The 15,009-nt window shown below is 34.5% G+C and overlaps 3 protein-coding genes across 3 annotated transcripts in view; 1 reads left to right on the top strand and 2 right to left on the bottom strand.

Moving 5' to 3' along the window:
- Positions 1–59: 59 nt before the first annotated feature.
- On the bottom strand, positions 60–3,765 carry LOC113234446 (PR domain zinc finger protein 2-like). Its single transcript, XM_026469756.1, has 5 exons — positions 3,660–3,765; positions 3,390–3,515; positions 1,080–1,311; positions 787–1,013; positions 60–233 (listed from the first exon to the last, which is right to left on the bottom strand). The coding sequence occupies exons 1-5, from the start codon at positions 3,720–3,722 to the stop codon at positions 60–62; spliced, it is 822 nt and encodes a 273-aa protein (XP_026325541.1). The 5' UTR covers positions 3,723–3,765.
- Positions 3,766–9,925: 6,160 nt separating this feature from the next.
- Positions 9,926–12,088, bottom strand: LOC113234491. Its single transcript, XM_026469825.1, has one exon. The coding sequence runs from the start codon at positions 11,967–11,969 to the stop codon at positions 11,148–11,150; it is 822 nt and encodes a 273-aa protein (XP_026325610.1). The 5' UTR covers positions 11,970–12,088; the 3' UTR covers positions 9,926–11,147.
- Positions 12,089–12,399: 311 nt separating this feature from the next.
- LOC113234445 (zinc finger and SCAN domain-containing protein 12-like) overlaps positions 12,400–15,009 on the top strand; it is a 19,642-nt gene continuing 17,032 nt past the window's right edge. Inside the window, exons 1-2 of the mRNA XM_026469755.1 lie at positions 12,400–12,595; positions 14,939–14,982. Of these exons, the coding sequence (XP_026325540.1) occupies positions 12,452–12,595; positions 14,939–14,982 (188 nt within the window). The 5' untranslated portion in view covers positions 12,400–12,451. The remainder of the gene's footprint in view (positions 12,596–14,938; positions 14,983–15,009) is intronic.

Raw genomic sequence — 15,009 nt, 5'->3', positions numbered from 1 at the left:
CTTACCTTACAAAAGTTACAAAAACCTTACAAAAAGAAAATAAAAAAATCAAAGGAATCTTACCCCTGACAATGTAACATTTCATAATGTCTGATCACAGCTCGTTTACTTAAATACCATTCTGCGCATATATTACACTGGTACCGTTTTGTATGTCTGTTTGTATGGTAGTTGTATGATACCTCAGTGAGGAATGTGCATTCGCATATTTTGCATTTGTAGGAAGACGCGTTCTGTGAAAACAAAATGTGTCTCATTAAGATCGACAATAATAGTTAGTTCTTTTTTCCAGGTTTTGGCGCCCAACCTGGGACCACGAACTATTATATTTTGCATTGGTGGCACCCAATTGGGGTTGCATCTTAGTATAATTTTACAATCTAAAATAATTAATTTTAAAACTTTACACATCTGTATTTAGAATGTGCAAAATTTTATTTTGAACAAGACACCGAAGTTTTCGTTAGTTAAAATTATCGCGTTGGTAGGCTGACCATTCTTCTGATGTAGTTAATGTTTTTGATATAAGCCGCTATTTTAGGAAACCAACGGTATGATATTAATATAATATGATATTATAACAAACTAGTGCAGCAATTTCACAAAAAATAGTTGAAAATCGTGACATTCAAGAAAAACTTGAAAATGCTATTATATTAATTTCACAAAATATAGTTTATGCGCTGTCATGCCCGCCCCAAAATAGGGATGGGCAAACAAAATTTGTAGATGCCTATGTATTCTTACACTCAGAGAGTAACAGTTATATAAAAATAAAAAGCTTACCAACTCATGCTTAGCATTGACATGGTCGTTCAAATCATCAGCATTAGGAAATGATATAACACATCGTTCACACCGGAACATTGCATTTATATATTCTTCTTGCAACGATAGTTCTTTTCGTTCTTCATTTATTTCTTCTTTTGTTAGCTCTATCTCTTTGAAAATTTCTTCTCCATTTTTACGTTTCTTTCTAACAATAGATGTTTCTTTTAATGACTTAATTTTTTCTTTGAAGTCATTATTTTTCCTTTGTTGTTTTTTTATAGTTTTATTTTTATCTTTCTGTTTGTTACTAAAGTCTATTAGCAATTTGTTGTCGTCATCGGAATCAGAATGTATAATATCAGAGTCGTTAATTATTATATTTTCTAATTCTTCTTTGATTGAGATGTCTGGATTTATTTCATGTTTAATGACTTCATATTTAAAATTGGGTTTATTGTATTCATACTCGGTGGGAATGATATTAATGTTGAAAAGTCGGTTGCTGTGGAATGTAGTAAGGCTTCTGGGTCTGGATGTGTGCTGGAAAAGAAACCATATACAATATTAATTAATTAATTTGACAATCTCAGTGGTGCAGCGGTTAAAACACTTGGGGCTTGATAAAGATATCCCAGATTCGTATCTAGTGTTCTTAATAGTCTCAGTGTGGCCTAGCCATAGGGAAAGTAATTTTTTTTTAATAATGATTATGTACTAGTATTGTATCATCATTAAACTGCCTCTGTGGCCGAACGGTTTCCTATCTTTCCTATATATAGGTGAACCGGAGCCACCACCAACTATGCAGATCTTCGCACGTGAGTTTCGTTTCAACATTAGACTCCACAACTTTGAAAGCAGAAACTTCGACACTCGTATCCTCCACGTAAACTAAACGTTTCACATCATGCCATAAGAATAGACACGCACTTGTTCTTGATGGATTACCATGCAGGTTCACCAGAGAACCAGGCAGCGGTTCTTTTTTGTACTACTAACTCTTGTTTACATACCAAACTACGTGGAATTTAGTGACAGACTAGAATAGAATGTATGTGGGATGTTAGTGTTATGTAGACGCAGTACGAGAAGCAAGGTCGCGCGCTCGACACGACACTCACACACAAAATGCGTTTCTTTCTGCGCATTAAAGGTCATTGTTCAAAATGTTTGCAAGTGCCGTGCAAGTGAATGACCTTTGGATCAAATTTGTTTACCGCAATTTAAAAAAATTAGGAATTTACGAAATTTTTTTGTCGCTTTATTTTTTTAGTGATTTGGGTTCAGTTTCGAATATAGAATGACCTCTGTAAATATGGCGAGAATGCAAATCAACACATTGTATAATGTATACATATATCCATGCTTTAAAAAGAGTTAAATTTGGTCAAGTTGACTTTTACATGATGATTAATAAGCATGTCCTCTCTGTCAGAGCAGGGATATGCAATCTTTTACATACTGGCCGGTGTGACATTGAGTAATTCTTTTTGAAATTTACTTTTGTTACCTCGTAGAACTCTTCATGTCAAGTTGTTTTTTTTTTTTCACATTATTTGTTTTGGATATATTTGAATAAAGAATTTTATTAAAATCAGTTTTCTCATTTATTGATAGAGCCGGAGGAGCTCTATCACTCTCGCTTCGAGAATTTTGATAGGTGTGATGACAATATGAACCAACGTAAGAATAATGGAAATAAAAGGAATTCGAGAAATGATTCAAAATTTTAATAGAAAGTGGCCAGGAACCAGTAAAGAGGGTGATAAAAATGACAATGAATGCATAAAAAAAATTGGTATAACAATTCAGCATTGTCACACATGCATCCACTGCTGGACATAAGCCTTCACTTGAGCACGCCAATTCTCCCAGTCCAGCGCTGCCCACATCCAGCAATTAAAATTTGTACAATTTACCGTCTCCTTTGCCCGCTATAGTGCCGAGTATAGTAGCAATAGATACAGAAACAGATTTTAAATAGATATATACTTTAATGCTCTCACACAAGAACAAGAAGAGTACATAAACAGCTTAAAACTAATGTGGAATTTAGATTTGAAAATTCGATTTTGTGTTAATTTTATTATGAGTGTATCAATCAATTTATTAATTATTTAACTATATCTATTTGTTAATTTTAATGTAATTGTATTTAAAATTTTTGATTCTCTTTTTTCGTTTTATTTTACTTTTATTATGTTTTATTGAATTTTTATAAATTCTTTCAATGTAATGTTTAACATGTAAATTTAATGTTATGGCTATGAGTCACTGTTACCTAAAGAATAAATTAATTCTATTTTTTTATTAAGTTGCACAATATGAATGTTTGTGTTTGTTTATGTGCTTTCTTGTGTGTGTATATGTGTGATGAATAAATATTTTATCTATAATAATAATACACAAAAACGAGTTATATTCCTTATAATAAATATCTTTTCAATTTAGGTATCACAGATCAATATTTTTGTATGAAGTTGGGGGGCATAATTAGGTTTCTGCATCCACCACACGCAAAATAGGCGTTTAGGCGTCGAATTGCAGGCATCTACCCGTTATACCATCCCATAATACATAAATTTCAACATAAATAAAAAAGAAATAACTTTCCATACCTGTGACACGCTTTTCTCTAGTCTCCAGTGGGCCTCTCTGACTTGCGCCTTGAATTTAGCAAACCGACTAACAAGAGCCGAGCAAACCCAGCACAATATCAATTTTTCATCTTCTATTCGCGAATTCTAAGTGAAAAAACAAAACTTTACTTGAAAAGGTTTACTTCCAGACTTTAATACTTTTTCACTCATTTATCACACGAAATTATACCTGAAACTTCACTTAATAATACATTAAGATGTACGCTATGTCAATAATAAGTTATTTACCTTAAATTCGCTGCATAATTGCGAAAAACAATCTTTTTTCGTAAAATCATTGATTAATACCATTTCTCGATCATAACATAAACATCCTCGGCAAATGCTATTTTCTCGCAAGTCCATTGTGCGTGTTATATTCAATATTTCGATTTTATTATATAATCTAAGTACATTTTACTCATAAATCTAAAAATAATTAGTAATTTTAGATTCTGAATAATTCGTAAAGCGTCAGAGACGCCATGATGAAAACAAACTGTCAAAAGCGATTTGTTTGCTTCATTGCACTGGAAAATAAATTAAAAAATGTAATATATTAGAAAATAAATTTAATTTTATGTTTTTAGACTTATTGTACTAGTGATTAGTATGACCTAACTTTTTGCCCTAGATAAACATTTTAGAACTACAGTTATTAGTATTAGAGAACAAAACGCATAATTTATGTAAACTTTTTGATGTGGTTGGAATGTAACGTAGTAATATCCTACGGTAATATCATACGATCCAAAGAATTGTATAAAAAAATTATTTCAATAACATACGGTAGGCCACATTTATACTAAATCTACGGTAGGCCACACCTAAATGTAGGCATAATTAGTTCTTATTATTTGATAAATTATAATGTAAGTTTTTTATTTATTATTTATACAATCCAATTTGTATACATTGGCACACTACGGGTCGTATTCCAGAACTGTACTCAGTGCTCAAGTCAGGATTTGAGCAGACTTGAGTATGATTTCAAGCACTGGAAATACGACCCTAATGGCAAGGACTTGAGTATGATTTCTAGTGCTTTGAATTATACTCAAGTCCTGACTTGAGCATTGAGTAGAGTTCTAGAATACGACCCTACGTTTCCCGCTCAAAGGCTGTTTGGAAGTGATCGCTCTTAGCGATAAGACCACCTTTGCCCACATTAGTTTTAAGTTGTTTATGTACTGTTCTTGTTCTTGTGTGCGAGCAATAAAGTATTCGTAAAATGTAGTGCTGATCACTTGGACGTTCTTTTTCATTTGTTCACTGCATGTCATTAAGATAACTTGCATAATAAATACTTTTACTTACTCAAATGTTTTCCTAAAATATTATTCCAAGTATATGGTTAATACAACATATTGTAAAATATATTTTCCGAGACCATTTGATTATATTACTTGCACGTGATTGTACTGTCAATCAAAAAGTTTAAGACTGCTGATAGGTTGACTGTATGTTTGCATTTAATGCGTGAAGTCGTTATCAACATACAGCCGAGACCTCAACTGCATGAAGTTGATAACGACTTCACGCACTCGATCTCGGCTGCATGAAATCGGTTTCGACCGCATGCATTTAATGCGTGAAGTCGTTATCGACATACAGCCGAGATCTCAACTGCATGAAGTTGATAACGACTTCACGCACTCGATCTCGGCTGCATGAAGTCGTCATCGACTTCATGCAGTCGTGATTTCGGTTGCATAAAGTTGATTACGACTTCACACATTAACTTCAAACGTGCAGTCAATCTGTTAGCAGCCTAACACTTCCAATAGAGTCGTTTTTATAAATTCGTAGGTAAGTGGCGTAGAGTTGAATTTAAATATCTTAAGTGTCAAACTTTACCTGGTTTAGACCCATTTCAGACCTGAACAGTATTTAAATGTAAGTACTTACTTAACTGTGACACACACTAGTGCGCGCCGTGTAATCCATCAACTGACGCGCTGAGTAGTACTCATACAATTTGCGATGTTTTTAGTGAATCGCTAAATTCGCTGTACAATCTGATATACAGTCAGATAGTTATCAGACGAATAAACTTAACAGCACGCGCAGGGTCAGTAGCTCCGACAGGTCAACAGCACGATGTCAAAGGCTGGTCAAATTTGACACTTAACATTTTAGTTAAACTCTATGCAACTTGTATTAAGAACGGTTTCGAAAGTCTAAAGCGTCAAGTTTGATGTATTCTTGACCATACTACCTTTGCAAAAGTAAATGTCGGATAATCTCACAGGACATTGGCGAAATCGCCATTTTTTTTTTGTATAATTTTTATAATAATATTAAACTACCGTACATAGTTATTTTTACTTGACAATGGCAAAATCATTGATTATTTCGATGGGGCCATAACATTTAAAAGAAGAAGAGAAGAAGCACATGTCGCACTGTTAATACAATAATGTATTAACTCAAAAAGTGTATTTCCTCAGAATCGATGAAAAACGATTGATTCACTTCCCGTGAAAGATCATTAAAATTTATGCGTAGATGAAGGTTTATTATACAAATCTAAACAATTTCGCACTTGCGCAAATACATTTAAAAATAAAAGGGAAAAAATAATAACATAATTTTGAATAAGGACTGCTTCGGCCAGTACTAGCAGTGCGAAGTGTTTCGAAACCATTGCAAAGTTATGACGTAACATTCTTCGATGAAGCAGGTACCGTATTCAAATATCTTAACATACGTCACAATTTAGCTGTCGTCGTAATGCCATTGTAGATGTTGCGAACTCCTTCCTTTAATACTTTTTTATATTTTTCCTTTTGTTATTCAACCTCAAAAGTTAGCTTATTTGCTATCGCTTTTCATTAAATCTATCTGCAGTTCTAGTTGCAATCCAATAAACTGAATTCACCCACTAAATTGCCACTTTTAGAGGTGGAATATTTCCTTCAAATTTGAATGGCACCACTATCCGCTTTCCAACAAAAAATAATCATCAATCGGTTCACAAAAAATGTTTAGTTATTGCGTTCATATACACAAAAAATACAGTCAAATTGAGAACTTCCTTTTTTTGAGTCGGTTAAAAATAACGATAGCGGCCGCACAATATAAGCAGCGTCGGCATCACTAGGAATAAAAACAAAACATTGTCTTAATATTTTATTATTTTCATTAAAAATAACTATAGTACATTATGTAATTCAGCCTTATCATATACATCTACCTTAAATCATTAATATAATGAAAATAAATATAGTGGATCACATAGTAAAATTATGTAGGTCAAGTATTTGAGAAATCCTCAGTTACCATGTAAAATGGGTTGAATTGCAACTTGTGGGTGAATAGACATAACGCGAATTTTTTGCTTTATAAAACAATAAAAATTAAAATTTTCACCCATTTTGTAAAATAATGACGTCCAGTACTAATAATACCAACTTATATAAAATATTTTGATAGTAACAATACTTTTTAAATATGTCTAAGCAATTTGTTTTTGTTCCCCAGTAAGTTGCAATTCACCCCATTTTGCTGTGCTTCGAGATGAAACGAAAATATCGTGACAAAAAGCCTAAAATGCTCACACTCCCATTGGTAACAAACGAAAGAATCTAGTTTCTTACTGTGTGATCTACTATACTCTTTATGTACAAACCTTTCATAGCGCGATTTGAATTTCATCGATTTAATTTTTAATGAATAAAATTGTTTACACAATTGCCGATTTGTAACGATAATTATAAATATGTCGTCTACACCTCATTGCATAGTGCGCGTTGAAATTAAATAAAAATAAGAAACAATTTTTTTTTCGGATTTAAATCGCTTATATTTGTTTTTTCACACAAACCAACATTTCGGACCCTTTACAAGTACCCAAGTCTGCTAATTTTAAATCACCTCAGTTGTGCGTCGACAGTGTCAATTGGTAAGCTAGAGGACGTTTTTAAGTCGAAACCCCCACAGTGCCTGAAGATCAAGGTCTATAATCAATGTGTCTTACCGATCCTCACCTACGGTGCGGAAGCATGGACGCTCACTCTGCCGTCCATTAACTAAATTTTTTTTATTTTATTTAATTTTAAATAGCAAAAAATAGTGCACATAATTCTCGGACTTATCAGAACTTACCCTAACGATGCATAGCTGAAATATTATTTAACAATTTCAATATTCTAAACTTGGGTTATGGTTTTTTTATGATATATCAAAAAAATACTTTGCCACTTAAGGTAACCGCGTTTTAGTTAGCGGATGGCAGCACTAAGCAAAATATGCGCAATATTAAGGTGGCACAAAGAGCCATGGAGCGTTCTATGCTGGGTATTTCTCTCGTAGATCGTGTACCAAACGTCGAAATTCGACGTAAAACGAAGGTCGATGACGAGGGTAATCGCATCACGAGGTTAAGATGGAGATAGGCGGGACATTTGGCTAGACGAGAAGCCGGGCGCTAGACCAAAACAGTCACGGAATGGTGGTCTGCCCACTGGCCTTTTTACTCCTCTAAAAAGGCCAGTGGGCAGACCACCACATGGTCTGACGATATCGTCAGATTTGCGGGATCGCGTTGGATGCGGAAGGCGCAGGATCGAAAAGAGGCCTATGCCCTAGCAGTGGGTTGATGTTGGCGGACCATGAATGTCAATGGCAGAATTTTGTAGGTGTGGTATTCTGCTAAAAGTTACGATTAGTAGCTTGCAGTGACTAGCTTTCGTGATACTATTCAACTGGCATTGTAATTTTTTGGTATTCAACTCTTCAATGGCGTAGTGCATTATTATTTGAAATAAATACAATATATTAAATTTGAAAACTAAATTGCTGATTAAACAAGACAAAAATTAAGATATCGTCGGTTAAAAGGTAAAACTCACTAATAGCCTAATTGGCCAAAGGGAGATAATTAAGATTTTGTATTTTTTCATTATGAAAAATCACTAAAGGACTGGTATGTATTAAAACATGAAGGACACCACAGACTTACTGAATTTTTCTTGTCATAGATGTTCTTCCCAATAAAGCAAAATTGAAAAAATCTAGTTTTTGAACAAAATGTCACTTAATGAGTTTTACCTTTTAACCGACGATATGCATAATAATTTCGATGGTAGTTTTACTAAGATAGCATTGATCGTTAGTGAGTGAATGAATGAATGACATTACTGACCAGTTGTGCCAGATTAGGCGAATTTCACCATTTAGGCTATTTTGAGGGGTCGTCTGGCGACAAAAAAGCGATCGGCGAGAATAAGATAATTTTTTAAATAGGAAAAGGCGACTTTAGGCTACTTAATAAAATGTCTGGGGAATTACAAACTTGATTGGTGAGTTTGTGGGGAATGGAGAATAAGAACAATTTCAAAGAACTCGTTTGTACTTAGCGCACATATTTAGTTCGCCAGAATTAACGTCACAAAAGTCTGGCAACACTGACACTCTTTTAGGTCTCAACTTCCATTGCAATTAGATTATAGACATAGAAATATAATTGCAATGTAATTGCAGTCTCAACGGAACTTGGGACCCAGGTCCCATGGTCACGGCGGACTGGAATGGGAGCTATAAAGAGCCCGATGGTTTGTTTGATAAAACAAATATAAGTGATTTAGATCGGAAAATATACTTTCATTTCCAATGAGTAACAATTGTCTCATTACAGTATTTTATACAGAAAATATTTTTTTTTTAACTAGAAGGTAGCTAGTCTCAATAGACTGGATATTGGAATTTTGTAGACCGCTTTTAACATGTTTGCGAAAAGAAAACAATGGGGTCCGTTATTAAAAACTGCAGTTTTTACAGTTACAGTGCTGATAGCGGTCCAGTGTGTACACTCAATAAATAAAGTGACTAATTACAAAAATAACATTTCTGGGGACTATTACTTTTCCAAGTTGAGTCTCTTTAATAATGAGATTGCGAAATCTCTCTTTTGAACAAACTGGTCTCTGGCGTCTGGAATCTTTGTCATCCATAAATTACATCATACTTCCTTGAGAAAGGGAGTCTTAAATATTTATTGGATGCAAATAAATATGAGACAATCTAGCAAAATCTGTAATACTGGGAGCAATTAAGTAGTTTGATTTACTTATCCTGACTGCGGCATAACTTAAAATAGTTAATGATTCCAACAATCTCACCAGGAATGACAACTTCCTTATCACCCATTAAAAAGGTGGGGCTGGAAATGTACCATATTCATCCACATAAATCCCCATGGGCTTAGATCCTCGTCTGCTTATAACTTGCATAACATAATTCATAGATAGCCCCGTTATTTAAATGACTGTTTGCAACCTGTCTGTATGAGGCTACAAACCGGATGACAGTGTTCGCGGCGTGTAGGCGACTGCGATACGTGAGGGTCGAGCTCGAGTCGAGCAGTGAATGCGCATTCGAATAGTCAGTCTTTTTGCTTATCTATTTTTCGATTAATCAAGTTTGGACATGTCGGAAGAGGAAATTCTTTCAGCAAATTTAGAAAGACCACCAATATGGAATAGTAAACAAATCGACCATAAAAATAGAAAGCTCAATAAAGATATTATTCATTCATAATGAAAGTGTGATTCTATTTATGGCTTGATATTTGCAAGAATATCCAATGTTTCCACGGCCATTCTAGCGTAATCATAGAACTTAACCAGATTGTGCCTGTGCTCTTCGTAATTTCAGTCAAACTAGTCTTTTGGTTTTTTTTTGTTTGTAGAACAGGATTAAATCTTCTTTTTCCCCTAATAACTCACACTGAATAAAAGAATTAGGTACTATTAAAAGGTCACATCACAGTATCGACATTGCGGTAACACTGTCGTTACGTCACTTTGTCGCCGCAAACCAAGCTATCTGATCGCTGACGTCGAGTACAGGTCGCTTTTACTGCGCCGTGCCCGCACCGCTGTCGTCCAGTTTGTGGTCTGACAGCCATTTGTATGCAAAATTGCAGTTTTTGTGCAGTTGGCATAATTACATCATAAAATTTGAGCAGTTTGCTAGCAGCTGCCACTGTTGGAAAACAAGCAATCGCAATTCTGCCCTCCTTACAACTAACGTAATCTTCAACAAAATTGAGTTAATATTATCTAGGATCAGTGAAATGAGATCTAAAACCCCCTCTAATAGGAGTTTTTTATATCTTATTTAGTTAGTTTTATTGTTAAGCAAAATCAGCAGTATTGACATTTTTTTAATAGCAAAAAGAACTTCAGATGCAAAGTTACCGAAATGCATTACATAATTATGATATGCTATAAAATAAAATTTTATTGCAATGTTTTTGTTCATTGTTGGTACTGAAGTTGGCTGTTTTTTTTTGTTGTTTATGAAAATTACAACTATACTGGATTATGTAAGAAATTTATGAATGTACCAAAATTAAACACAAATCACCTCTGTTTGCATTCTACCATTAATATTTTATAAGCTCATTGTAATATACTTAGTTATTGTAATTGGCTAAGTTATTGTTATTTTTAGGCAATACACTTGATGGATGTAAGACCTAGCTACCTATAGTACAGAGGATCCTAGTTTGGGAGCTTGGCACATCTCTGTACCTATTTTTGTGTGTTTTGCAATAAAGATATATTAAGATGACAAGGAGGGCGGAATTATGATGCAGTTGTGTCAACTGCAAACTGCCTGCATTTTTGCTGTTGATTAGCAATTCAAATTATGTGCATCTATTAGCACCCTTAGAATCACTGCATTTTGGCATACTGTAACAAGCTATGAGTCGTTAATTAAAATCAAATACTAGTACGAGACAGGCGGTATCATATTTGTGTAAATGCACTGATTCTCCATAGTTTTCATATGTTGCATTTGCGGTTGAGGCGGTAGCACTGTATTTTGTATTTGTTGCACGGGCGGGGGAGACTCTTCAGGAGGCTTCTTATTCTTCTTCTCGCACTTCTTAAATTTAATACCAAGTTTATTTAACAATATTAATCGCAGAGATTCTTTGCCACCCCGGTAGTTTAACTCGTGTTTTGCAGCAGCTAGTATTTTTCCTAATGTTGGTACCTCTTTTCTCATAGAATAGCTGTTTACAATGCCCCTCAGGGCACATAGCTGGAAGTAATCAAGTTGTACCTTCGTTTTTCGCACTCGTTTCTTCTTGGGACCTGTCATACGGGTTTGTGTCGCCTCGGCGCGTAGACCATCTCGTTTTATACGCTTTATTGTACTCTCTGATAGCCCAGTGGCTGCACATGCGCGTTTAACTACATTTTCAACAGGAAACGCGTAGCCTCTATTCTGTTTCTCGCTTTCAAAGAACTTAATTACCTTAAAAATGATCTCTCGCGCTTGGCCGTCGATGGCTTCCTTTTTCTTTTTGTTATTTTCTACTTTTGGTTTTTTATCGTCATTTGTTGGATGTTGCTCTTGCTGCGGTATCTGGTTGACAGTTTCGACTTGCTGTGGTATCTGATTTACTGGCTCAACTTGTTGTTGGGGCTGCGGAGGCGGAGGCTGCTGCTGTACGGGTTGTAAATTAATTTCAATCATATGTTGATGCTGTAGTAGCGGCGGCATTTCATGATGCACAACTGGCACTTCGTGTGGATGATTCATCGTCACAATTACGTTTACAAATACTTCTTGGTGAAATTGTTAAGATTTCATGTGTATAAACCTTTTTCCAGAGACGAGAAATATGAAAATAATTACGATAAATAAACGCAGTCAATTGGCCGCCATCATTTATTTATGTCATAGACAACATAGAAGATATGGACGTGTTGTTTTTTTATAAATTTTAAATTTATTTATAGGGCGAGAAGTATATCGTGGGGTTTCAATAAATCTGTCACTTTTGCACATTGTGAATTTGAATCACTCCCAAACAAACGCATTACCGCCATAGATAATATGAAAATTCGGATACATGTTAGTTTCGCGAAATTGAAAAATCCTTTCACAGTAAAAATGTAAAATGTCAAAACAAATCGATGGAAAATATTTTTGAAAATTCTAAATAAAAACACCTGAAATTTATGCATTAAACAGTAGATCAGCGTCCTAAATAGACATTTCAAGATTAATTTCTTAGAAATATGGACGAATACTCCGAAAGTCAGTCAAAAATGTTATGCTGTATTTGTCTCATTAGAGACCGCAAATTAATTCAACTTTGCAGGCTCAAGGATGGCGTTAATAACTTCTATTCATTACTTTTTTCCGACGCAGAAGCTTACAGGGTGAGTAGAATTGTATATGCTCATTATGTCATACTTAAAATAGCGTCAATTACTTTCGTATCAAAAGTTTCGCGAAGTTATTATATCCGTTTTATAATACTATTATACGCTGTACCTTGCAAAAATACTACCACAAGAAATAATAATAGTCGATGTAACGCGACGTCGAGTTGTAATAAACAGTCCGTTACACCACACCACAAGAAAAATCGCAAATTATTATTATTTTGTTAACTTAAGTAAATAGCCGCCGTAGACATCTAACAGTGTGGTCGTAGTTTCGAACCTGGGCTTGCACTTGTGAGTATTTCGGACTTTATGTGCGTAATTTAATATTCATGAGCTTTTTAGGGAAAGAAAACATATTTAGGAAACTAACACACTTGAAAAGCAATGAAGTGTGTGAAGCTCGCGACCTTATGGGATTTAGCCCAAACCACCTCACTGTGAGAAGCCTGTGGCCAGCAGTGGGACTATAAACTAAAAACTGGCTATTAACTGAAGTATAATCAGACTACTATAGTTATATTGTACTTTTTGTATTGAAAAGTAACCTTCTTTTTCATAAAACATGAAATATGTTTATGACAAAATTTTATGTACGGAAAAATGCCGTATGTGCCAAATCAATACACAATGTAAGTGTGTTATATCTGGGCATATCGTAAAGATATTCTTGGCACTAATAGTCTACTAACACCTTTTCAATATATATATTTTCCTAATATCAAACAGAACCTAACTGTGCTATCATTTTAAAGTGCTTTGTATCAAAAAAAAAAGATAGCAAAATTTTTAATTGAAGATAAACCCTCTGAAATAATTTGAAATAAACATATCATTTTGATGTGTCTACACACAAAATGGGAGCCTAGATTTCTAGTTGCAGACATCAGCCCGTCACACCATATCATCAATTTAATGAGAATAAATGAATTTAATAATTTATTTATCGTACAGGAAAATATAAATCACATTTAGTAAAGTGGAAAACATGTAGAAAAGGTACTGCTAATTTCTATAAGAAATTTCTTCCTGCAGAACTTAATACACGACAAAATAAGTACCATCACGGGCTTACATGCACAACAAAACAAAATTAAATTATGTAATAAAATAATAGTAAAAAAAACAATAACAAAAATATTAAATTACTACAGACTATAAATACTTACATAAACACATATTTCATATTATAATATCTATAAAATTGATGGAACAGAGGATAAATAGTGCCCCTTGACTTGCATTTTGAAGATAGCTAATTTATTGTTCTTTACGTCACCACAAAAAGCAAAACGCTAAAGTGGAAGTGGACTGGCCACATGTACAGGGAACGAGTAGAAAAGTGGACCAGAAAGGTAACAGAATGGTTACCAAGAGAAAATGTCAATATGAAAGGAGGGTGTCCCTTTAAAAGATGGTCCGATGACTTTAAAAAATAGCTAGACCTCTATGGACTGTCCTAAGCGTCGTCAAGATGCACTGATGTTTTAAATTAAGTCATTTATGAATATAATTGTCAATATAATTGAATTGTCAGTATAATATAGGTTAATAAATAATAATATAAATCTAAATGTGTATTGAACAACAAATTAAATAAATAAAATATAAACGTCAGAGTCGATACGCTAAGAAGAAGAACAAATTAATACAATTTAACCACTTTAGAGGGAGACCAGAGTCCGTTAAGTAATGTAGAGATCACAAATTGGTGTACACTTTTTTCTGCACTTACGACTGTTGTCTACGCCAATAGCGATGGCGACACGCGGTGCGCCGAGGGGGCGGAGCAAACAGGGCCACTATCTCGACCGCGGCGACAGTGAGCACTCGCGCCAATGAAATTCTTTAAAGAATTCATGTGCATAAGTACGAATAATTGATTATGAATATAATTCATAATCAATATAATAATATACAACTGTTAACATAAGCTTCATTTTTATTGTAACTAATACTTTGATTTAGCATTCTAGTTTTTAGGCAGATTGTAGCAGCTATGGTATTTAATATTGTCAATATTATTAGGGTGGCTTTATCCAGGCCCTGCGCAGCCCTTTATCTAATTACAGTTCTGAAACAAGGCTAGCAGTGTTTAAGACCTGGGGGAATTTCCTGGCTTCGGTTGTTTTGATATCCTCTGGTTGGGGCCTGTTCCTTCCCAGTGTGGAACTTCACACGCCCTTAGCAGCTATTATTTGTGTAATTCGCTAGATCAGAACTTAACAGTACTTTATAATCATTGCAATGGTCCCAGACCACTCCACCTTTGTAACCTGTGTAAGACTGACAAATGTTACGATTTTGAAAACTGAAAGATATGCGTATATTTATCAGGAAGGTTTCTTCAAAGACACAGCCAGCCTATTCATCTGTTGGGAGTGCCAAGCGATCATGAGACGCGTCAC

This window comes from Hyposmocoma kahamanoa, unplaced genomic scaffold (genome assembly GCF_003589595.1).
Source record: "Hyposmocoma kahamanoa isolate Upper Pololo Valley unplaced genomic scaffold, ASM358959v1 84, whole genome shotgun sequence".
NCBI lineage: Eukaryota > Metazoa > Arthropoda > Insecta > Lepidoptera > Cosmopterigidae > Hyposmocoma > Hyposmocoma kahamanoa.
This window is presented reverse-complemented; position numbering and strand designations above follow the sequence as displayed.